General features: G+C 51.0%; 1 protein-coding gene across 3 annotated transcripts in view; it reads right to left on the bottom strand.

Annotated features, from left to right (window-relative positions):
• The window catches only part of LOC140915817 (P-selectin), a 45,626-nt gene extending 30,205 nt beyond the window's left edge, over nt 1-15,421 (bottom strand). For all 3 annotated transcript variants that reach the window (XM_073356205.2, XM_073356206.2, XM_073356207.2), the window contains exons 1-5: nt 15,324-15,421; nt 13,059-13,149; nt 6,282-6,671; nt 4,691-4,798; nt 4,225-4,398 (exon numbers count right to left, since the gene is read on the bottom strand). In XM_073356205.2, coding sequence (XP_073212306.2) covers nt 4,225-4,398; nt 4,691-4,798; nt 6,282-6,671; nt 13,059-13,149; nt 15,324-15,359 — 799 coding nt within the window. In that variant the 5' untranslated portion in view covers nt 15,360-15,421. The remainder of the gene's footprint in view (nt 1-4,224; nt 4,399-4,690; nt 4,799-6,281; nt 6,672-13,058; nt 13,150-15,323) is intronic.
• Nucleotides 15,422-24,233: the final 8,812 nt, after the last annotated feature.

Genomic DNA, 24,233 nt, shown 5'->3' with positions numbered 1-24,233 from the left:
GCTCATTCGGCAATGCAAGACTCCTCAGGAGGTGTCGTCTCACTGAGCATGAATGGTGCTCAGTGCAGGGCTTCCTGTAGGTACCAGCCAAAGAGTTCCAGACTGTGCAATTACTTTGTTCTTTAAAACAACAACTTGGGAAATTCCATCCCCAAAATGATGCTATCGGGACACTGAATTTGCACCACCAGGTGCTCAGAAGTCAAGAAATGCTGATGTTACACCTGCAAGCACAACTTAGACAAGTCGGCTCCTTTTTGATTGTATATTGCGGTACAGTTTTCAGTTATGTGATCACATACTGCTTCTCTTATAAAACAATAATAATATCACAGTCTTAGCTAGACACTCAGAGCATCTTTTAGTACCATGTATTGCTCTGTATATGGAGTCCATGAACATAATTTCAATGTAAGATGCAGGGTGAAAGATGTGTTCCTGCAGTGCCCTTGCCATGCTGACTACCCGCCATCCAATCCTGCAGAAAGTAATGCATAGTGTCCTGCCGCTGAGCCCAGGTATCAGTCACTGTGCACCTTACACAATGCACCCTGTAACTTGCAATCATTTGATATGATCTTTTATTGCATTCTTGGAGTAAAAGTACTGAACTGCAACACCTAAAGGAACTGCATCGTTAGAAACTTCAAGGGGTGCAATTAATGAATAAATTTAATCCATGCAAAATATAACATTTAAGCCAAGCTAGAGAAAAAGAAGAATTCAGCTGTGGACAGATGTAGCTATAAAATATTCAAGAGCCCCCTTAGAAAAGGGACAGTGTGGCCTACTTCTGCAGGAGAGACCTGGGTTCTGCTGCTGGCCCAGAAGGTGACCTTAGGTGAGCCATTTCCACTCTCTTTCTGTTTCCCCCATCTGTAGAATGGGGATATTGATACTGACCTGCTTTGTAAAGAGCTTTGAGAGCTACTGATGGGAAGACCAGAAGTAGGTGTTTATTATCATTTAAATGATCAGGTTGAACAAGACACATTCAGGGCTCACTTATTCCAATTGCCCACAGTTGAGAGCTCTTCATGATCGGGGCCAAAATGTGTCTTATCAAATGTGATTATTTAGTCAATAGAATTATTTACTCTTTCCTATTAGGGCTCTGTTTATAGACATCCCACTCCTGTGTCAGAGACCTGCTCCTTTCCTAGCATGACTTGTTTTGGTCTGATGAAATGTTCTGGACCTAGCAATAGTCTGTCTGTTACCCTGCCAGTCTTTCAGAGGTAGGAATTACTCTACTGTCACATTAAAGAAACAAAGTGCATAGAAAGGGCTACTTAATGACAGCACCAAGGAACATGACAAACTATTGTAGCGTTCCAGGTAGCCAGCAGGGGCAGCTCATTCAGTTCCACGAATGAGGTGGGTGGGATAAGATACACATCCATAACCTCACAGTTGCCAAATCCTCCATTACCTGCCCATGTCCCACTAGGCTCCCCGCCTGCCAGTAGGAACCCTCCTACCAGCTCAAGGGTGCTGCTTTCTCCCCTGGAAAAGCTGGCTGCCCCATCAATGATGGCTTGTACTTTTAAATCCAAACACTATGACTATTGTGAATGTCTGCAGCAGCAGAAACCCAGGAAACACAGGGGTTCAGAGGGGCCTTTCTGGTTGCAAATCATCCATCAGACTCTTTGGCTTAAGGCTTTGGACCGCTCCTGTTCTTACTGATACCTTCACAAAGCCCATGACTCTTGCTGGACTCACTCTAGAGCAGGGGAGGTTTCAAGCAGTTAGAACATGCTGCAGAGGCCACAGTCATGGGCAGGGTCTAGGAAATGCACAGTGCAGCTCCAGTGTGTGGGGATATCTGCTGCAGACCATTCACTACTAGAATTAAGCTTGTCAAGGCTGAGGTCTGTAGTCACTCCTCGATCAGTTCCTAGTCCTCTAAGTCAGACTGGCTATGTGTGGCATCTGCTAGTATTTCTTTGACAGCTGCACTTCAAAGCCAGCCTTAGCATTTGAGTAGCCCTGCAAAACAATTTTTGCTAGCCCCAGTTGTAAGGGACTGTTGTTTACCATGCTCAGGCTGCTATGCACAGGGCTAGCTGAGGATGTGAGGGAGGGTTAGCTGGTTACACCCCAAACATATCTGTTCCTGCCCAACTCTGCCTCTCCCTACTTATCTGATCTTGGTTTTTATCATGTTTCCACCCTCAGGCCCTCTGCTCTACCCACGCTGCCAGCCTCTGCCTCTGGTTAGCTGGCTCCCACAAGCATCTTCATGCTTTCTTCTGAATCACCCCTTTGTGTAGAATGCCCTCCCAGAACCAGGGGCGGCCAGTCATATGGGCCCATGGTGCCCTGGCTCCAGTGATATTCAGGGCCTGGGGGCCTGGATCCACCAATGTTTGGGGCTGGGTCTCTCCCTGAGCCCCGCCTGCCGCCACTGTGCGCCTCCCCTGAGTGTCCCCTGGTCCACACTTGCTGGCCCCGTGCACCTCCCCCGGGCCCCAGAATATCCCTGCCAAGCCAGTGGCTGCCCCCTGCAGCTCCATGCTGTGCTCTGCTCTGCTGGCTCCTGGCATCAACTGCTGCTGCAGGGTCCTAGTGCCCCCATCCACTAGTGCCAGGGCAGACTGACCCCGACCCTGCCCTTCTGCCTCGGACCCTTCCCTTTTCTGGGAGGCCTCTCCACCAGCTTAGGGGACCCCCACATCCGCAGTCACCACTCCTGCCCCATGCTGGGCAAGGGGCAGTCCCATCCCCCACCCCCAGTGAGGCTACAGTGAAGGGCAGAAGGGGAGGAGGTACACATGTGATGGCAGCCCCCCTCTGGCACGCACCACAGGGGAGCCAAGGGGGCTTCCTGGACCTGAGAGGGGCCCTAGGAGCACGTGCAGTGACAGTGGTGCAAGGTAAGTGTGCTGCCAGGGGGCCCCTGCCCTGGAGCTCACTGCTGCTGGCAGGGAGAGGGCTGGGGGGGAGTCCTCCTCTCTGGCCCCAGCCCCAGGGCAGCCTGCCTGCACCCCAAACTCCCCAGCCCCGCCCCACCCCAGAGCCCGCACTCCCAGCCAGAGCCCTCACCCCCCCTGCACCCCAACCCTCTGCCCTAGCCCTGAGCCCCTCCCACACCTCAAACCTGTCATCCCCAGCCCCAGCCAGAGCCCTCATCCCCCTGCACCCTAACCTTCTGTCCTAGACTTGAGCCCCCTCCTGCCTCATGAACCCCTCATTCCCGGCCCCACCCCACAGCCCTCACCCCTGCACCCCAACCCTCTGCCTGAGCCCCTCCCACACCCCACACCCCACACCCCTCATCCCCAGCGCCACCCAAGAGCCCTCGCATTTTTACATTATTTTAAAAAATATATATCAGCTTACAAGGCAGGTGTGGGGGTGAGGGACTTGGACCTGCTCTGGGCACCACCAAAAATTATACAGACCTGCTGCCCCTGCCCAGAATTGATCTGAGCAGATACAGGGGAATATCAAGTGCAAGCAGAGAAGGATTTTGCCTCTAAACACAGCACAGGTGACACCACTAATGGAAGCCTGTGTCACTCCTTCACTCCCGCTGCAATGCCTCCAGCCAGGGGGTGAGCGTGATGGGCTGGCTGGTCTCCCCCCATCTCTAAGCCCTGTGACTTCATGCATGTTGAGTATCCCTAACATGGTATAATGCAACAAAGAGTGGATTTCTCCTCCACATCACTCGAGTATGAGATCCCCCTCCAATGGCCAGTCCATGCACCCTGCCCTACAATATCTGTATGGGACTCTTTGGACACACTGTTGAAGTTTGACAGGTGTGGCGGTGGACAACCCTCATCCAGCCTGCAAACTCGGGTGGTCCCTGTGATTGTTGTTGAGCTTCCCAAGCTGAATACATCAAATCAGTTACATTCAGCTGGAGCTCGACTACATTTTACAGTTAAAAACAAACCACCATGGAAAGATGGGGAAACCAGCCAGAGATGATACTTGTACATGTAGAGCTGGTAAAGGCACAGATAACATGGAGATGAGTGTGATATAAACCCCAGAGAGACAGAAAGATTAGTGAGGGCTCCAGGCCAACCACTGGTTGCAAACACCGCATGAGAAGCCAAAGGTATTAAATGCTAAGGCTGGGGCTGTTCAAAGGGGCGAGGTGCCCAACTTCCAATCAGCATCAGTGGATCTGGGTTGCTCCCCACATAGGCTCTGAGAACCCCTTGTACAATCAGTGGGGAGGAGGCAGGAGCAGCTGCTGGCACCCACCTGCACACTCCGGAGCCTCTGCTGTCCAGTTCCCCGACTCCAAGCACTGCAGCATGTCCAGCCCTTGCAGTTCAAACCCCTCCTGGCACTGGAACTTGCATGTGGAGTTGTAGCTATATTCCCCCAGGGGATGACTGCAGTCAGGCCCAGGGTCAAGGTTTTTGCACCTCACAACTAAAAGGACATACAGCAGCATGAGCAACTGGGAGGCAGGGGGGGTGGGATTTCAAGCAGTCAGGCCCTTGGGAGGCTACAACCCCACCCCACTCTGGAGCAATAGCAAAGGCCTTTCCTCTGGCTGGGCTAGCTCCCCTCTTTGGTGAATCTAGGAGCAGCACTGATGGGTGTCCAGGCCATCATCCCAGAGGACGTCTCTGGGGAGACCCTCCAGAAAGTAAATGCAGTGACAGTAGCAGTCCCTGCAGCAGGGCTCCCTCCCCTAATGTCCCTGTTCGACTGTCCTCACCGTGTTCACACTCAGGCCCGTAGAAACCAGGGTAGCAATCACAGGTATAGTTCCCGATGGTCTCTATGCAATCACCACGCTGGCTGCAGGAGGAACTCTGGCAAGACGCTGCAGAGATACAGCTGGGTTAGAATCTACCCTAACAACTCCTTAGAGACAAATAACCCACCCCACTGCCTGGATCCTGCACTCCATCCCTGCTGCATTTCTTCATTGCGGGATTCTTTCAGAGCCTGTTAAAGCCATGGAAAAAAACCCCTGTCTTCAAAGGCCTTGGCTCAGGACCTGCAAGAGCACATGGGGCCTAGATAACATCCAGGACACCCAAGCTTTGCCCAGCCAGGTGGCATTGGCACCTTGCCAGAAGCTTGGAGGCAGTGGCTGCTTTGCACAGATTGTCACACTGCTTTTGGACCTAGAGGTGCTGCCTGTGGACAGCGCTGACCTGGATGGGTAGGCTGCCCTCTGGATTGAGATGGAGTGTTGCATGCTGGTCCTGCAGGGGAAACACTCATGCATTGATCAGAGGCCAGCATATGCCATGTTTAGCTATCAGGCAGTGCTTTAACCTCCCTGCCTCCCCCCACACTGATTGCACTCTGAAGAGGGTAGTAACTCTTTGGCAAGGAGGCTGCACTGCATCTCCCAAAAGCTCAGAAGAGGTGCTTATGGGGCTAAGTGTCTGGCATGTCAATTTACAATGGGACTTTGTGATGAGAAGAATGTAGGGATCAAAGCAAGACTCATTCAGAGCACAGGTTCGGCTCCCGTCTGTGTGGACCATTTGTGGGGGAGAACTTGGAAGGCAGGACTTTAACTTCCTAACCAAAGGAACCAGCGAGACACAGAGAGCACCACAGCAGTGAGTGCTCCCAGGCACAGGTGTTGCTCACAGCAGCTAACATGCAAAGTGGGTGCAGGCCTGTGCTGCTGGCCATGGGACAATATCACTAATGCCTAACACCAGCTAGCATTAACCAGGCCCTTGGTAGCTGTCTCCATAGAGAAGTCAGAACTCAGTGGGCTATGGAGATCGACTGACCCTGCAGATCAGGGTTGAGGCACTCTAGCTGGGTGGGTGGGTTAAGTTCCTCTGCCCAGACAGTGCCTCTTTGTAACAGTGTGTCTGGCCTTTTAAGGGCTAGAGGCCTGGGGCCAGCCAACCCTAGTTACTAGGTAGGCACAGCTGAGCGGGGGTCAGCTGATGTCCCTGGACAAGTGGCAGGAACCTTCAGAGAAGGGGGATGCTCAGGGAGAGACAAGCCAGGAGGCTTCTGTAGGAAACCCTTCACTGGGGGCAGGGTTTGGGCTTGGAAGGAAGCCTGAGCCAAAGGGCTGAAGAAGGCTGAGAGCCAGGGAGAACAGACTCCAAGAAGTAAGGAAAGACTCCAGCCAAGCAAGACAAGAGTGGCTTGCTGAGCAAGCTCAGACCACGAGAGGGCATGGGAGGTGGCCAGCCCATTGACACCCTTCTGTGAACAATTAAGGACGTAATTCTCCAGAGCTGTTAATCCAGCAACTCTCCCCAGTCCTACACATGTTAGACAGACACACACACTTACACCGAGAATGACAGCGGTGGGGTGATTACCTTGGTAACACAGCGCCCTCTTTTTCTTTTGGCAGCGCTCATCGTTCCATTTTCCAGCATCCTCTTTCCGCTTTATGTACATCTCCACACAGTCTTGGTTCCTCCCTTTATTGTTGGGTTCCCTGCTCGCCCAGTTCTCAGCTTCCTTCGTCAAGGCCTTGCTGGTACCAACCCAGGTCCAGACCTTGTTTATCTTTCGTATCCCAATCCAGTAGTATGTGCTATGGTGAGGTAAGACACTGTTGAGATAAGCAATTTCCCTCTGGTTCTGGATTGCTACGAGGTCAGTGTAGAATGACCTGCAAAAGTTTCTGGCCACCTCCCATGAGTAATCAGATTTGTCACCATAATGGTAGGTCCAGGCTCCCACCTCCATCTGAGTCATGAGCACTGTTGGAAAGGGTAAAAACAGGCAAACTTGTGTTACAGTCAGTGACAGAGCTATGGGTTGATTATCTACGGGTGACACCAGACTATATCTTATATCACACACAAAAGAACTCCATTAAAAGAACATTATTTAGGTTGCAAAGTCAAGCGCTCAAATGTTAGGAAATGCCACAGTTAAGGTTGCCCATGTAACTGAGTTCAGCCCCCTTGTGCGTATACATGATGGTATAGTCTTTAATGGCATGATAACATACTATTTTTCCATAGGTCCTCTGCCTCACTCCGTGCAGAGGATGGATGGTGCTCACTGAATGAGCAGCTATTCCATAGTTTGTTTTCTCCTCGCTGGTCAATGTGTGGCTGCCCCGTCGCCCCAGCCTTATTTACTGTACAAACCCTGCTCTGAAGACAGAATTATTCATTTCCCCAAAGGCTTTTCTATAGCGCTCATCATTGCAGTATCTGAGTGCTTCACAAACATCAATGAGTTTATACTCACAACAGTCCTGGGAGATGAGAGTGTGGTATTATTCCCATTTCACAGATGGGAACAAAGGCATATAGGCACTGGTTCTCAAAGGAATTTACGCACCTAACTGCCATTGATTTTATGGCAAGTTAGGTGCCTAAATATCTTTGAGGAGCTGGACCAGAGAGATCAAGGCAGAAAGTAATTTTGGGTGTCCCATTTGAGTAGAGCCCTGTGCAGATACACAATTTATATTCACAGATACAGATATCCATGGATATAAAGCAGGTATCCGCAGACTTGCAGGGCTCTAGTGACGACGAGTGAGACAGGCTCACATGTTCTGGGTCAGGAGATGCTGCTTGCACACACTAGTGTGACCAGAGACAGCTGCCAGTGAGTCTAGTGCCTGCCCCAGTGGGGGGGGGGGTGCTGGAGGAGGTACAGCCATGCCGGAGGAGCTGCCAGGGCCGGGTGCTGGCTCCTGTGAGTGGCAGTCCAACATGCTGCTTCTTTCGTTGCTGCGGTTCCTTGCCCAGTCATTGGCTATGGCCCTGCTGGTCTCACTTGTTGTGACTAGAGTCCTGCAAATCTGTGGCTATTCGCTTTAAACGGACAGATATTCACATCTGCAGATATAAATTGTGTATCCACGCTGGGCTCTACATTTGAGACCCCTAGGACCTGATTTTCTGGAGTATTTAGCATTATAAAGCACTTTCTATGTTCAGACCACTGTTCCCATTGACTTCAGTTACAGCAGTGAGTACTCAGCACTTCTGCAAATCAGACCATAGGGTCTCAATTTGAGCACCAAGAAAGTGAGGAACACACATTCAGTGGCCACCTGGGAAATGTTTGGTTTAAGTGACTTGCTCTGGGGAAGAGGCAATCCCAGTCTCCCCTGGATCCCAGTCCCAGTCTCCTTGCCCAGCCAGTTCCAGTCTCTCCTCTTCTCGATTCCCAATCCCAGTTTTTTTCTCTCTGATGCAAACCTCCAATCCCAGTCTTCCCCCTGGACTCCTTTTCCCAATCTACACACCCTGCCATCCCCACTCACTGCAGGTCTGGCTCTTGCCTCTCTGCCTTCAAATAAGGCAGCTTCCTGCTCCGCGCTGCTTGAGCTCAGAGGATGGTCATTGAGAGCCTAGGAGAGACAGCCTCTCTTCTCTGCAGTTCTGGCTCATGATCCCTGGCTAGTCTGTATCTCCCAGGATACAACTGCAGCCATGTGTCCCATCAGAGGGAAGACAACAGTGGATCATGGGGGATATAGTCTGGCCAAGGAGCCTGGACTTTTGGATAAAATGGGCACATGAAACACCCAAACTACAACTCCCATGAGACAGCGTGTCACCAAAGATAGATGCAGGTTAATAGCAAACTGACTTGCATATGAGCTGTAGCTCACGAAAGCTTATGCTCAAATAAATTTGTTAGTCTCTAAGGTGCCACAAGTACTCCTTTTCTTTTTTTGAAAAGAAATGTTACAGTTCAGTTCAACAAACTGAAATATTTTGATATGGGTTGAATTGACCTGAAACAAAAAGATTTGATTTAGATTTTCCCCAATGGAAAATCAAAAAAATTTCCCCAATGGAAAATCAAAAAAATTTCCTGTAGAAAATTTTGATTTTGCTGAATCTGCATTTTCCTTTAACAAAACATTTTGATGGAAACTTCCCAACTAGCTCCACTTTTAACATTGCCTCATGCGGCATAAAGATTTCCCAGAAACCACCAGCACTTTGGCATCCATTTAGATGAGCCAAAAAGAGCCAGACTTGTGATTAAAGTTTTATAAGAATCCATGGGAGTGCTGACATGATGGATTGGTTTATTTGCACAAGAGCCAAAGCCAGAGCCCTTTGGGAGTTCAGGAAGCTTGGCAAGCTGTCCCCTCCTATTACTTTTCATGTGGTGCTTGAGGCCCTCTGCATATCTGCTAGTGATGGGCCTGAAAGTGGAAGTGCCAAAGCATCATGGTACTCAGCGCTGTTCTTGTGGTATTTCTGGCCTGGTTGGAATAAGAAGGACTCAAAATCTCACAAGAGAACTCCTCCCTGGAGATTTAAAGCACAGTGTTGCTGACACAAGATGTCCTGAGGATTCGGTTTGGGATCTGGTTTTTATCTGATGAAAATCTTCATGCCGTTTGAGGCCTCCCCAACCCACCAAACTCTGCTTTTCACTCCCGTTGTGCATGGTGAACATTACACCCATGTTATGAAGGATGCACCTCAAATGCTTTACAGTAAAGATAAGCCCAAACAACCCCCCAAAATCAAACTCCTCCCCGTCTCTCTTCTCTATAATAGGGTGAACCAGAGCTCAAGACTCCCATTTCCATGGAGCACTGGGGCTCAGGACACCTGGCCCCCCATTCTGCAGTGGGTGCCCATTTCTATTTTGGAGCTAACAAAGGGCTCAGATAAGCAACCAGCAATGTGACACTCTGATCTTCCTCTGACAGCCCTGGAAATAATGCAGCAGGATTCCCCTGGGGCACAGCTTCCCCTAGCCCTGCTCATGATATGATAGCACTGGTGCTGATCTCAAGCCTGGCAGTGCAAGAATGAACAGTTATTTAAAAAGTGAACAGAACATTTTCAAATCTGCTGAATGGCCTGGGATCGGGGTCAGCTTTGTGCAGAGGTCCAGGCAGAGTAGTTCCTCAGGCCCTATGCTCAGGTCTGAACAGACATCAAAGACATCAAAGACTTTTCAGTCTGAATGATGACAAGGCAGTAGGCAGAAGACAAAAGTGATACCCAGCACAGACCAGCCTGCGCCAAGGAACTCACCCAAGAACAATGTTCTCTTCCTTGCCCTGTTTCTTGCGTTGTAGATACCACTCTGGGACAGCTCCGTGCCTGGTGTAAACCAGCACTGCTCCATTGAAATTAATGCCACTGGCCCCGGATATGTACACAGCACATCCATGTTTCGACAGCATGTGCCATGTTTCACAGCTAATCTCCTCATTGGAAATGCCACTAGGAGAGCTGTGGGCTGACGTCTAGCCTCCAATTCACAGGTGCAACTCAGTTGATGCGGATTGCGCCTGTGTACCTGAGAGCAGAGCTGAGAGTGGGAGGGCTCTCCTCTCTCTGCAACAGGTAGGGAAGGATCCATACAGGAGAGGCGAGTAGCAACCTGTTCTTGGAGGAGATGTGATAGCTGGGCTTTCCAAGCACAAGCTGGCCAGGTGTGGAGCAATCATCTTGTGCACCAGGGAGCTGCTGCCTGAACTGGGTTCTGGGTGCCAGCCGGAGATGGCATGACTGGAGGGGCTACTTGGAAGGAGACAATTGTATACAGTCACAGTGTCAAGCAGTTTTTCTGAGAGGTGCTATGAGAAATGTGGGGACTTTTTGTACAATTGTTATAAACCTCGGCGTGTCTCCACTTTGTATTGTTACCCACTGGGCAGAAAGGGTTTTTCTCCTGATGTAAGCAGTGTCAGGATGAGCTCCACCCTGACATCTGGTGGTGAGGTGTGGCAAGTTGTGGAAAAGAACTTCAGGGGCCGATCTCATTTGCATAGGCACACCCACCACGCCTAGAATGAGACCATAGCTGCCCAAATGGTCACTTTGGCTGCTGTGGGATCCCCAGTGTCTCTGTTATTGGGGCAGGAAGAATAAATTGCTATTACCCTGATTATGGGAACTGTGCTTGGAACTGTACGTGGCCTTTTGTTATGATGGAGGGATTCACCATCAACTAAGTAGCACTCGCTAGGCAAGGGTCATGGGTTCCAAAACTGTGTGAATGGAGAGAGGCTGGGGACAAGTATTAATACTTGGTGGCATGGGCCCCTTGGTGAGGGCCTTACATGCTGATTGCACTTCCTCCTCTCTCCACTGTGGAATATCAGAGCTAATTTTGATTTCATTAGAAGTCTAGTTATAGGCTGCTGAGCTCACTTTGGGCTGACAGTGCACCAGCACTGGGGCTCCCCTACTATAAGCTGAATTCACCTAAGAGCTGAAATCACTGAGTGTTGTGTTAAGTAGTGGGGGAGCCTGAAGATATATTGTGGAGCAATTTGCGGGACGGCTGGTGAAGCAGTTCGACGCGGAGCAGTGTGTGGATGGCAGGAGCTGCTTGTGGGCCGTGGAGCTGAGTGAAGGAGTTCGTGGGGCGGCTGGCGGAGCGGAGTGCAGCTGAGTGAAGGAGTTCGTGGGGCGGCTGGCGGAGCGGAGCGCAGCTGAGCGAAGGAGTTCGTGGGGCGGCTGGCGGAGCGGAGCGCCGCTATGGAGCTATGGGGCGGTCAGCTTCAGATCACGTAAGGTGCCTCTTACCCCTGTCCCATTTCCACCCAGATTGGGAGGTAAAGCTCCGCCGATAAACTTTCGAACTCTGGGGCTGCCCTGACCAGGGACAGAGACTTTTGGGGCATTGGACTTTTGGGACTTTGGGTGATTTGGGGTTGCTGGACTCAAGAACCAAAGGGAAAAGGGCATGCCCCAATTTGCCTGGGGTGGGGTTGTTTTTGCTCATGGGTTGTGTTATGAATCCTGTTGGTGGTGTTTCCCCAACATAATGCCACATTGTTTCTCTCTGTTATTAAAAGACTTTTGCTACACTCAGACTATGTGCTTGCGAGAGGGGAAGTATTGCCTCTTGGAGGCGCCCAGCGGGGGTGGTATATATTTGTCCCAGGTCACTGGGTGGGGGCTCGAGCCAGTTTGCATTGTGTTATTGGAATGGAACCCCTAGATATTAAACCCGGCCCTTGTTGCTGCCAACTCTGACGGGCAGAAGGGTTACACTTGGAACCAGACAGCTTAGCAAGAACTGGCTGGAATCTACACACAGGAATTGGAGACCCTGAATTGATAATGGAAGAGCCAAGTATTGGGCCATTAATGCTTAACTTCCTCCAAACCTCTGCAGGGAATCAGAGTGAAAAGGCTATATGTGGAGACAAATGGATGAGGTGGCAAGTGGCTGTCTGTAGAGGTTGCTGCGATGAGCAGATGGACTCACACAGACAGGGTCAGAGAGAGTGAAGAAGGACCCTGGAGAATCAGGGCATGGCAAAACAATTGCTCCTCCTGATATGGACTCTGAAGCTTGGCTGTCTCATGCTGACTGAGGACTCACTGATGCTGCATTCCAGGTAATTAATCAAAGCTACCTAGTTTTGAAAAGGCTGCCAAATAATCTGATGGGTGCATTGCTCCCTAAAATGGGACAAGCTCTCTCAGGTGTCTAAACTCGGCTGGATTTGCTGCAGATAGCCACAGTGAGAAATAGGGGTGCTGGAATCTGAAGGCCCAGGCCTGCAGTAATAGTCACGTGGCGTGTCCTTGGAAGTCTGGCACACTAAAGGGCTTACCCCCCTGGACCAGACCCTCTAATTCACGACAGGTGCCAACCCCTTGCACTCTGTCTGCCCCAACACTCGCACTGCTGCTGGTGCCGGTGCTGGAAATGGGGTCCAGACATTCTAAATGCAGTCAGAGGAGAGAGCTGGCCTGGACCATGCCTCTGCAGAGGAGTTCATCGGCACCTGCCTGGCTGGGGAACTGTGAGCCGCCTTGGGAGGCCGAGAAGGCCTCTCCAACGTAACTAGGGTGGAAGTGCCTGGCTCCCTCAGACTCAGGGGGCTGTGTTTCTCAGATAATTTCTAGGGACTCTACTGGTTTCTGGGATACAGGAGGGGCCAAAAGAAGGGATTAAGAGGAATAGGATTTAGGTCCCTAAATAATCACTTCAGGATGGGAATTCTGGCCCAAATGAAATTGTTTCAATGTGCCTGCCAGTGAAATGTCCCTGTGCAGAGCAGGTGTGACTGTTGGTGCCACAACAATACCACTTCCCTCCCAGGGCTTTCCCAGGGATACGTCTGTGAATTCTCCCCTGGCAAGGTCAGCGGCAGGCCATCAGAGAGCTGCAGGAAGGCTTACCCCAGCTAATGGCAGCAAAGCACAGGAGCCGGGCGATATTCCAGTCACATCCCCAAGCCCTTGGACTGGAGCAGAGTCCTACAGCGCTGCCCTGGGGGTCAGAAAAACATGTCCATAAACCCTTCAGTACTTCACAGCAGGCAGGTCCAGGCATATTTGACACACTGAGCTGAAACAGATACTGTTGGACACACCTGGCTGACACAGATACAATCTCTGATTAGTTCATATTCACAATGCAGATAAAATGCAAAATCTCAAAGGGCAAGAGCTGCCAGCCTCCACAGGGGAAGAAGGAACAGCTGGAATTTTAGGCAAGTGATTTGATTCAGCAACATCATCTCCACAACAGGTTGTTAATGTACGTCCTGGAGAACATGACTATGAGTGTGAGATGTTGTTGGTCAGTGTCATGAGTTCAGCTCAGAGGATGGAGGCAGTTTTTGTCCATAAATTAGATAAACAGCTGAGCATCTCAGTCAATCAGGGCAATATTCAGGTGTAATAGAGTTATATTAGAATTAGAAAAAATGGTAACTACCCATGGGTCTAAACCTGAAATGCTGCAAGCTGCATCATCATGACCCTCCTCTCCCTGGGCTTCAGAGGATGGGATCCAGCATCAGCCCGAATGGCTACACAGCTGTGTGTAGGGCCATAGTGTGAGCTCTGCGAACCTGAGTCTGTAGACCTGGGCTGTGAAACGCACTGCTGTGTATTTAAAACACAGTGCAGATGTACCCTCTGGCATCTTACCAACAGGGGCTGAGCCCAGCCTTGCCCAGAGATCTGGGGGAAAGGAGGGGTGTGGTCTGAGCCAGTTAAGTTAGGGTGGTGGTGTGGCAAGGGTTGTTGTGTTGGCTGCTCCTCTGATCCAGGTCTCAGCTTCCCGGGGTTGGCTGGCTGGCTCCCCAAGCAGCCTCCCAGGCCTGAGAGGCTCCATGTTGTCTTTTGGCTGGCAAGGAGCCTTTGAATGAGGCCGTCTATGGTAGCCCATCACCACTTTCCCAACCAATCCTCATGCTGGGGTTGCTGCTATTCCACCGTCTGTGCACCAGCTCTTCCCAGTGATGCCCACAAAGCCCGGCTGTACCAGCCACCTGGCTGGAATTGGGGGGCAGAGGGAGCCATTGGCTAGCATTCAGTGAAGTCATTAATGTAGGAGTTCTAGAGGGACGGCAGAAAGGAAGGGAAGGGAAAAGCAGGGGAAGAGTGCCCCCCATGCGGTTTTTAACCTTTAGCTCTGCTTCCCAGGTTGGGATCTCCAGCTGATGCGCAGGGGATATTCATGGATTTACTGGGGGAGAGAGAGCAGCCCAGCTCAGGTGACTGAGTGAAATCCCAGTTGCACAGCAATGGGGATGGGGGCTCTCCTTATCAGCTCAGGACTGGGCTGTGGGGTGGGGGGCCTCTCCCTGGCCACTCAGGGCTGGGCAGTGCAGGGGAGGTTCTCTCCCTGGCCATTCAGTGCTGGATGGTGGGGGCTCCCCTGGCAGCTCAGGGCTCAGTGTGGGTGGGTGGGGGTGGGGCTCTCCTTGTCAGCTTAGGGCTGGGCAATGGAGCGGGGGCTCCCCTGGCAGCTCAGAGCTGGGGCGGGGGAGCTCCCATGGCTGCTCAGGGCCGGGCAGCAGGGCTGGGGGGGGCTCTCTCTGGCTACTCAGGGCTGGGTGTTGGGGGCTCCCCTGGCAGAACAGGGCTGGGTGGGGGTGTGGGGGGGGGCTCTCCTTGGCAGCTCAGGGCTGGGCAGTGGGGGCTGGGGATCCTCTGCTCACTCAGAGCTGGAGGGGGCGCTCCTCTGGGTATGTCAGGGCTGGGCAGCGAGGGGGGACTCTCCGACAGCTCAGGGCTGGGCAGCTGGGTGGGGGAGCTCCCCTGACAGCTCAGGGCTGGGCAGTGGGGCTCTGCTGGTTGAAGCTGGGTGGTCTCATTTCAATTAATATTGGAAAGTTGAGCATAGGAGATAACTCAACCCTCCTCACCACCTGGAGTTTCCTTCTGCACAGGTCTGTGAGGCACTGTCAGGGCATCGTCCCTGTTGCCCATGCAGGGTCTTGCTCTGGGGGCCATTTGGGGTCTCTGTTCCTGGCACTGTCCCCTGTACCCACACTCAGAGGTGTCTGGGGCGGAGGGTGAGGGCTGTCGCTAAGGAGCCAGCTTGTAGCTCTCCCTTGTGAGCAGCAGCTCCTCTGCCTGCCTCACTCTTTCCTAAACACTGCACAGGTGAAGCCAACCATGTCCCCAGGTAGAAGAAAGTGCTAGACCTACCATCTCCAGTGCCGACCTGCCAGCCTCCACTCTCATCCCCTCTCGCTCAATCCTTGGACCGGAGACGACTTAAGCCGTCCCTCTGCTTAGCTGTGTGTTGCAGCACTTCCTTTCACGTGTGCAGAACCTCATCCCTTTCCTATTCCTCCCCCCACATTGAGTCACAGCTTCAAGAGTCATTGGGCCAGAGAGAGAGTGACTGTGAAGCCTGGTGGGTAGGGACTGACCTGGGAGGTGGGAAATCCAGGGCCCAGTCCCCCTGCTCCAATGATTTGGTATTGATCCAGAATACAACAGCTGAAACTGAGGGATCCTCCATCAGAATAGCCCTTAGTCCAGTGGTTAGAAAACCTCTCCTGAGAGGTGGGAGACCCCTGTGCAAATCCTTTCTCCACTGCAAGCAAATGGGGGAATTAACCTGGGGTTCCCACAGGCCAGCTGAGTGTGCTAACCCGTGGGCTAGAAGCCATATGGTGGACACCGTCACCTCCTTCTCTGGCAGCCAGACTCTGATGGGACCTGCTCCAGTAGGTGGCCTTTGAGCATGCATACTGGATCGGGCCCTGCATGCAAGTCAGATGGGGCCTGTCTTCTCCCGATTCACAGATCGCACTGGGGTTTAGGCAGGAGCTAAGTACCCAGGTGCCTAGAGGGAGGCAGCAGGGCACATGCCTTGAGGCACAAACTTAGGTGTGGAGGGAACTTTTCCCTGAAAACGTACGTGCCAAATGAGTTTAGGTGCCTACATGGGCCAGTGGGAGTTTTGTGGATCTCAGTGAAGCCTTAAAGTGAGACTTAGGCACCTAAACCCCAGACCTAGGCGCTGAAGTCTGGGGTTTAGGTGCCTGTGATATTCTTGGGGTACCCAGGACTGTGAGTCACCCTCTAGCCAGAGGAAGCCTTGCTGTGGTGGCTGGGGTCAGCTCCCTAATCCCACCAGCCCATCAGCCACTCAAGCACTCTCCTATGGGTTAGGCCAGCCCTGTCTGCCTCACAGGTACCCCCCAGTCCCTTTGAATCATTCCCCTGTGATATCCAGCCCCTGATTCTGGCTACTCCCAGAAAGCCCAGATCCTCTATCCCCAAAGGAACAACATATCCCACGTTACCAGTTTCACCTTAAATCATTGCTCCTGTAAACCACACAGCACTTGTCGTGAAACAAGAGAAGGGTTATTTAAGAGGGAAATTCCACTCGAAACAAGAGAGCAGTTGAAACCAGTGGTTACAATACAAAACCAACCCATAAAATGCAAACTAGGGCCACACTTATCAATAGTTCTCTTTCCTAGCTGGCAAAATACCCCCCCCCCCCGCAACAGTGCAGTCTGTTGCAGAATTGGCTAGTGTCACAGGAACCAGGATCCAAACGTTCATGAAACACCCCCATTCAGCAAGATGTCTCCTCAGTGAATGGATTCAGGGGGCCTCTCCCCTTCAATGTTATACTGAAAAGTCTTTTGTCTCTATTCCCAGGCAGGGCAATCCCTTGACTGTTGTAATGTTCCTTTTTTACTTCCAAGTGGTTTTGATTGTTTGCAGTTGTCTCTGAGGGTTTGCCATTGAAAGTCTTGGGATGGAGCAAGACTAGACAACTTAGCCTGGCATTACATCACCAGCTAACCAGGGAGAGGTGACAGCCATCACTAAGGCACATTACCCCCTTGGGGACTAACTTTTACTCTGAGGCCAAGCAAACTGTCAATATAGTTACATTATTCCTTAAATATTACCTTACCCACATCTCACAATGATTCTGAGCCTTGACAAGTTACGGGCTTTCTGCAGATACCTTACATGTTACCCCTTATGGATAAATACTCTGCAATACATGATTGGTATAGTGAGTTTGTCAGGTCTGAGATGAAAGTTGTTTGCAAAGAACAAGGGCCCCTTTGCCAAGAGGCCTGAGTGTCACAGCATCTAATTACCTTTGTGAGTCCCTAGTCCCAAGGCCTCTATACAGTGGGATGTGGGAGCGGGGCGGGGTGGGGGGGGAAGGCCAGCCCCTGCACAGCCATCTAGAGTGTGCAGATCCCGGCACAAGTGGAGAAGAGGGGCTGCACTTCTGATTCTCCCTCTCTACGTGCAATGGGGCAGGGAGTGGGAGGATCTATGGCTAGGACCCCAAGTGCCAGCCAGTAGGACAGGCTGGGTGGAAACTCAGCCCTTATCTTCAAGGCGCTCCATGGCCTGAGCCCAGGGATGAGACCGTGGGTGACAGCTCTGCTGCTCTGGCCCAGTGGACTCTCTCTGTCATCAGGGTAAAGCTCATCAGCTGTGCAAGAGACAGAATTTACTCAGCGGCTGGCCCCAGACAGTGGAACGAGCTCCCCACAAAACTCAGACCCATCCCAAATGTCCCCATTCCCGGTGCAAGGACCAGGAGCCTGGGTTGGACTTGCTTTCTCTACTGGAAATACAGAGCAGTGCGTGTAACTATCTACGTATAAAACCCTTACCAAAACAAGACACGCCCTCCACACGCTTTTGCCACATGGAGAGCATGAGAGAACAAACACCACATGACAGATGTCAGTCCCAGTCCTTAATTCCCAACTGGATGCTGCATGGATGCTTCCGAGATGAGTGCAGTATAAGAACCTGCCTAGACTAAGTGACACCTTGAGATGGGGTGAAGTAGCCTCTTGGCCCCAGAAATAGAGTCTCTCAAGTCCCTTCAGAATACAGGCTGCCCCTTCCAGTCCACCATGGGCCCACCCATCCATGCCAGGATCACAGTCATCCAGCCCCGTTCTCCCAGAACCCTACCAGATGAAGGACTGTGCCCGGCTCACCTGAGTGACTTAGCACCTTAGTCACTGATGTCCATGGGGACCCAGAGCAGACCCAGGCTCCCAGTGTCTCAGTCACTTTTGGCATTGGGACCCAGCTTCCTCAGTCTTGTTGACAGGCTAAAAACATCGTCCCAGAAGGTGGGAGTGAGAGAAAGCCCCTTATTACTCTAGGAGACTGGAGCCTAATCAGATGATGACTTAACAGAGCAGTCTCCCAGAATGGAAAGCATTGTCTGATATTGTGCTAATTACAGGGTGTTCATTTTTAGGATGGGTTAGATAACTATTGTCTTGTACTTGAGAGGAATGGGATATGTGGGTGTCCTTTTCTCCCCCTTCCCACAGCCATTAGAATGAAGGGTTCATGGTAGGACAGTGAATACATTTCCTCAGGTTTTCCAATTTCCTCTTTTATCTCTCATTAAACCTTCAAAACTAGGTCCCATTGTCTCTGTCTCATCTAGGATTGCGCTGTACTCTGTTGGAGTCTTTTGTTCTGTCCTGCTTCCAGGTGAAATAGCCCTGGAGGGATTTTTTTTTTTGCCAGGAATTACTCTGCCCACTTCCAACCAAAAGCAAAATAAGAACACCCTTAGCTACACACATTTCTGATTCCAAAGAATTGCCCTTGGCTCCAGAAGAATGAATACCAGACAAAAGGAGGAACCTGCAGTGCAGTCCAGTAAAAACTAAGAGGCACTTGGCCAATGTAAATCAAACCTAGAGTTGTGTGCCAGATGGTTATCTTCCCTTTGCAAAATGTTTTAGGTAGAATTGTATATTTTAGTGGAGTAAATATACACCAATGGGGCCAGCCTGAGAGGCTGTGTTAATTCCCTGTAATTTGGTGGCATCAAATGCATAGGGAGTGTGGGATTAAAAGAAGGAAAGAAATGCAAGTATTGTTTGGCAGGCCACAAAGCCAACTTGGCAGTTGTTCAGGTAGTTTTCTGTGTGCAGAAAGAATAGCAAATATGGCAGGCAACCAGCTTGGTTTAATAGTGAAATCCTCAGTGATCTTAAACTCAAAAAGGAAGCTTACAAGAAGTGGAAATTTGGACAGAGCTCCGGTATGAAACTGCAGAAAAACCTGAGAATCTCTGGATTAAGTTTAGAAGTGTGAGCTACAAGGGTAATGTCGTGGTGGATTCGGAGGTGGTGGAATCTCCATCCTTCGAGGTTTTTAAGGCCCAACTTGTGAAAGCCCTGGCTGGCATGATTTAGTTGGTGTTGGTCCTGCTTTGACTAGATGATCTCCTGAGGTCTCTTCCAACCCTAATCTTCTATGATTCTTCTATGATTCTGTGAGTCAAAGAAAACAAAGCTGACGATCACACAGTCAGGGCTATACTTGAAAGAAGTTTCCACACATCAGACTCTCTGACTTCCCAATAAATGAGGCAAATAGTAAATAGTGTAAACAGTGCCTGGCTCAGGGCAGTCAAAGGAGAGAGTGACTGGGCACAAATCGGTTGTGCTGCTAGAAGTGTCACTGTATAGCTAAGCAGAACTCAAGTTTTACTATATAGTCTGCAGTCAGTCAGGAAGTAAGGGGGAAATGGAAACAGGGAATGGGGGTGGGGAATTGGAATCATGTTTTGCGAAGGGAGGGAATGGGAACGGAATGGGGGTGGGGAAATTGGAATCATGTTTTGCTAAGGGGGGGGAATGGGAACAGGGGCACAGGTGTAAGGCTCTGTGGTGTCAGAGCTGGGAAGGGGGACACTAAGGAAGGAAACTGAAATCATGCTTGCTGGAAGTTCACCCTAATAAACATCGAATTGTTTGCACCTCTGGACTTTGGGTATTGTTGCTCTCTGTTCATGCGAGAAGGACCAGGGAAGTAAGCAGGTGAAGGAATAAGCCCCCTAACAATGCTGTCAGTAGGCAGCATAGAGGAGACTTGCCTTTAAGTGCCGCCTGTCCGGTGTCATAGGTGGAGCTGGGTGAATAACTGACTTTTCAGTTTGGCAGCCATTTTGGGAGGGGGGCAGGGAAGTTTCGGTAGAACGAATCCAAAATTTTTCAGAATTTTTGGCAAATCAAAAAACTCCATTTTGACCCAAATCATTTAATTTTTGAGCATTTTTGAAGAGCTAAAGTCACAGACTGGCAGAGGAGGCGGTGCCTCCCTTGTAACCTTTAGCCCACTGTTTAGGACTACTGCTCTCTGATATCAGAGACCCAGGTTCAAATTGCAACTCTGGAATAAGGTGTAGAAGTGGGGTCTTCCGCATCCCAGGTGAGTGCCCTAAGAAATGGGCTGTAGAGTCATTATTGCTCCCTTTACCCAGTCACTATTCAAGCATTTTATGCCAAGTGAACAGTCTCAGCAGGAGAGCTACTCATCCCAGAATAGCCACTAGCCTGGGCCCTGGCCCTGATCCAGATCCAGAGCAACAATTCAAACCTGTGTCTACAACATCCCCAGCAATAGTCCTAGGCCCAGGCTGTTTGGTTTAGGCAAGGAATAGGCCACCTGGAAGATGCTGGTTGTGGACAGGGAAGGTAGAAATCTTTGTGAGGGAATTTCAGGAATGGTTTGGCCCACAGCTGCCATTATCCATCTGTCCAAAGTAGAAATGACCCCTGGGGTCAGGAAGCGGATCAGTCTCGCCCCCGTGTCCTTGGACAGACGAGCAGTGAACGGGTTTTGGAGGGAGCTTGTCTATTGAGTCCTGTTCTGGATGTTCCTGCTGAAAGGGCTTCTGGAGTAAGGGCTACCCTGGGAACCAGAGCGGGAGAGGAGCCCTGAAGATGCTGCTTGACCATGTACCAGGCCTGCATCCCTTTGTCCAGTGAAGGGAGGGTCTTATCTCATTGGTGTCCTGTCCCAAGAGCAGCTTTCCAAAAGGGGTTCCACCTTCACAGAGGCCATCAGATTTTTGGTGATCACTCAGTGCTTAAGGACTTTGCAAGAGCTCTGCTCTATTCTGTGTCCGGTTCCAACTGTCTGTGCCTAAGAACAAGAGCTGCACATGGCTCCGCCCAGACTGGGAAGCTCAGCCCTTGAAGGTGCAGTCCTTAACAGGACAATCAGTGTGACAGTCTGCCTTCCAGGACTGGCTACCACTTCCCTGAGAGCAAAAGGTAGGGAGTGCAGCGAGACAGCTGAGGCATGGCTGGTGCTGGAACCGTAGTATCCTTAGGCTTCTGGCTTCAGCAACGCGCCTGTCCATTCCACAACCGCACGGTGAGCAGCCATCAGCACTGATGTTCTGAGGGCTACCGGAGGCATGTTCTCAACAGGTGATTTTGCCTCTGTATTTGGCCCTGGTGCAACCGCTGCTGGAATCCTGTGTCCAGTTCTGGTGCCCAGAAGGATGCTGATAAATTGGAGAGGGTTCAGAACCACCAGAATGATCCAATGATTGGAAAACCTGCCTCATAAGGAGAGACTCCAGGAGCTCAATCTGTTTAGCTGAACAAAAAGGTTAAGAGGTGACTTGATCACAGTCTATAACTACCTGGGGAACAAATATTTAATAATGGGCTCTGCAGACTAGCAGAGGAAGGTAGAACATGATCCAATGGCTGCCAGCTGAAGCTAGACAAATTCAGACTTGGAAATAAGGTGTACATTTTTAACAGTGAGGGTAATTAATCTTGGGACCAATCTACCAAAAGTCGTGGTGGATTCTCCATCACTGACAATTTTAAAATCAAGATTGGATGTTTTCCTAATAGATCTGCTGTAGGAATTATAGTGGGGCAGTCTCTGGCCTGTGTGCTACTGGAGGTCAGACTAAATGATTACAATGGTCCCTTCTGGCCTTGGGATCTTTGAATCTACCAAGAACCAGCATTTGAAATTAAGCTGGAAGCCTGATCTGCAAATATCTGGCTCCCAGGGCCAGACTCTTGACTGCATCTGAGGATGCAGTGAGGGAGGAGGACCGGTCAGAAAGCTCCAGGATCCTGAGCTGCCTAGTCTTGGCACAAGTTAGCGTTGCAAGAAAACCTCTTTCACCTGTGCCGCTGGCATAGGATCCAGTGCCAGAGGAGATTCAAGCATAAGTCTCTTCTGGGACACTGCAAACTCTCATGCACCACTCTAAACTCCACTCCCCGCTTGGGATGCCCCCAGTTCCTCTCCTCCCCCTATACTAGGTAGGGCGGGGGGATCTGGCATAGGGGGTGCTATGCCAGCTCTGCACAGGGGAGGCCTCTGCCTGTTTTGGACAGCTGGAAGCCCACTTGTGCCACATAGTGGTAAAATGGCTGCAGTAGAGCAGACCATCCATCGCCATTTTACCACAAGAACGGTTGTCCCGTTGTCCGATTTGGGTGCTCCTTGCAGAGGGGCTGGTGTCAGTCTCTGAGCTGGGCAGGGACAGGTTCCCCTGACTTTAGCCACAGTGCTTTTTCAATCCAGCCTAGTAAAACATCAAACGCAGCAGGGCTGGGGATCCCCCAGCAGCCCAGCAAGGTGCCCAAACCCAGCAAATCTTCACAGGAGCCAACTGCCCAACGCCCTTGGGAAATCCCAGCCCTTCCCTGCCCCCAGGCTGGAGAACAGCCAGAGAGCAGCCCAGCCATTAGCACCATCAAGGTGCCCAGAGCTGAGCAAGCAGCACGCTGGAGACACTCCAGTGCCGGGAAAACGGGCCAGCTGCTACCATCTTGGCCAGCTCCTGGGGTTAAACCAGGGACCTCCATGTGCTGCTACTGGTTAGCCAAAGAGTCTGGCTCTGTGGCTGTGGCTGGCAAAGTCTCCCTCCCTGAGGCATGCCGACCTGAACATAAAGAGCCCTGGGAGCTGGGTTTCAGGGGCAGCTCTGCAAAGATAGCGAGGTCTTGTGCAAGCAGGAGGAAAGGGCCTCAGAAAAGCACAACATGTGTCTTCTAGTGAAAGGAGGGTGGAGCTGGCAGGATTGAGCAATCCACCGGGAGGCAATAACTCATGTGACTTGCTCAACTGGAAAGGGCTTTGCCACTGCAGCCTTCACCTTCCTGCACAGGGTCGAAGGGGCACTTCCCCTTGAGTCAGCAGTGTGCCCTTGTTGCCAAGAAGGCCTATGGCATTTTGGGATGTATAAGTAGAGGCATAACGAGCAGATCGAGGGACGTGATCGTCCCCCTCTATTCGACATTGGTGAGGCCTCATCTGGAGTACGGTGTCCAGTTTTGGATCCCACACTACAAGAAGGATGTGGATAAATTGGAGAGAGTCCAGCGAAGGGCAACAAAAATTATTAGGGGTCTGGAACACATGACTTATGAGGAGAGGCTGAGGGAACTGGGATTGCTTAGTCTGCAGAAGAGAAGAATGAGGGGGGATTTGATAGCTGCTTTCAACTATCTGAGAGGTGGTTCCAGAGAGGATGTTTCTAGACTATTCTCAGTGGTAGAAGAGGACAGGACAAGGAGTAATGGTCTCAGGTTGCAGTGGGGGAGGTTTAGGTTGGATATTAGGAAAAACTTTTTCACTAGGAGGGTGGTGAAACACTGGAATGCGTTACCTAGGGAGGTGGTAGAATCTCCTTCCTTAGAAGTTTTTAAGGTCAGTCTTGACAAAGCCCTGGCCGGAGATGATTTAGTTGGGGATTTGTCCTGCTTTGAGCAGGGGGTTGGACTAGATGACCTCCTGAGGTCCTTTCCAACCCTGATATTCTATGATTCTATGATTCCCGCTGCACTCTGCTTGATCTGCCCGGGTGCCGGGCAGTGTACTCTTAGTGAACAGCAGTGGGGTGGAGTGGGGACAGTGGGAGATGACTGGCACCTGGCTGAAGACAGGAACTGGGATATGCTTCTTTGCCGGATGAATGGGTGGAGCGGAGCTGTCATTAGTCGACTGTCAAATCCCTTCCTTCAGCTCCGCTGCTCAGCCCATTTTACTGGGAGATGCTGCTATAGCTGCAGAGGTCAGCAGAGTGACAGTTCTACAGCTAAAACAACGAGAAGTCCTTGTGGCACCGTAGAGACTAACAAATTTATTTTGTGGGCTAGACCCCACTTCACCAGATGCATGGAATGGAAAATACTGTAGCAGGTATATATATACATAGTACAAGAAAAGATGGGAGTTGCCTTACCAAGTGGGAGGTCAATCTAACGAGACAATGCAATTAACAGTAGAATACCAAGGGCAGAAAAATCACTTTTGTGG

Source organism: Lepidochelys kempii, chromosome 8, assembly GCF_965140285.1.
Source record: "Lepidochelys kempii isolate rLepKem1 chromosome 8, rLepKem1.hap1, whole genome shotgun sequence".
Taxonomy (NCBI): Eukaryota; Metazoa; Chordata; order Testudines; family Cheloniidae; genus Lepidochelys; species Lepidochelys kempii.
The sequence above is the reverse complement of the archived record's forward strand: the minus strand, read 5'-3'. Positions and strand labels throughout refer to the sequence as shown.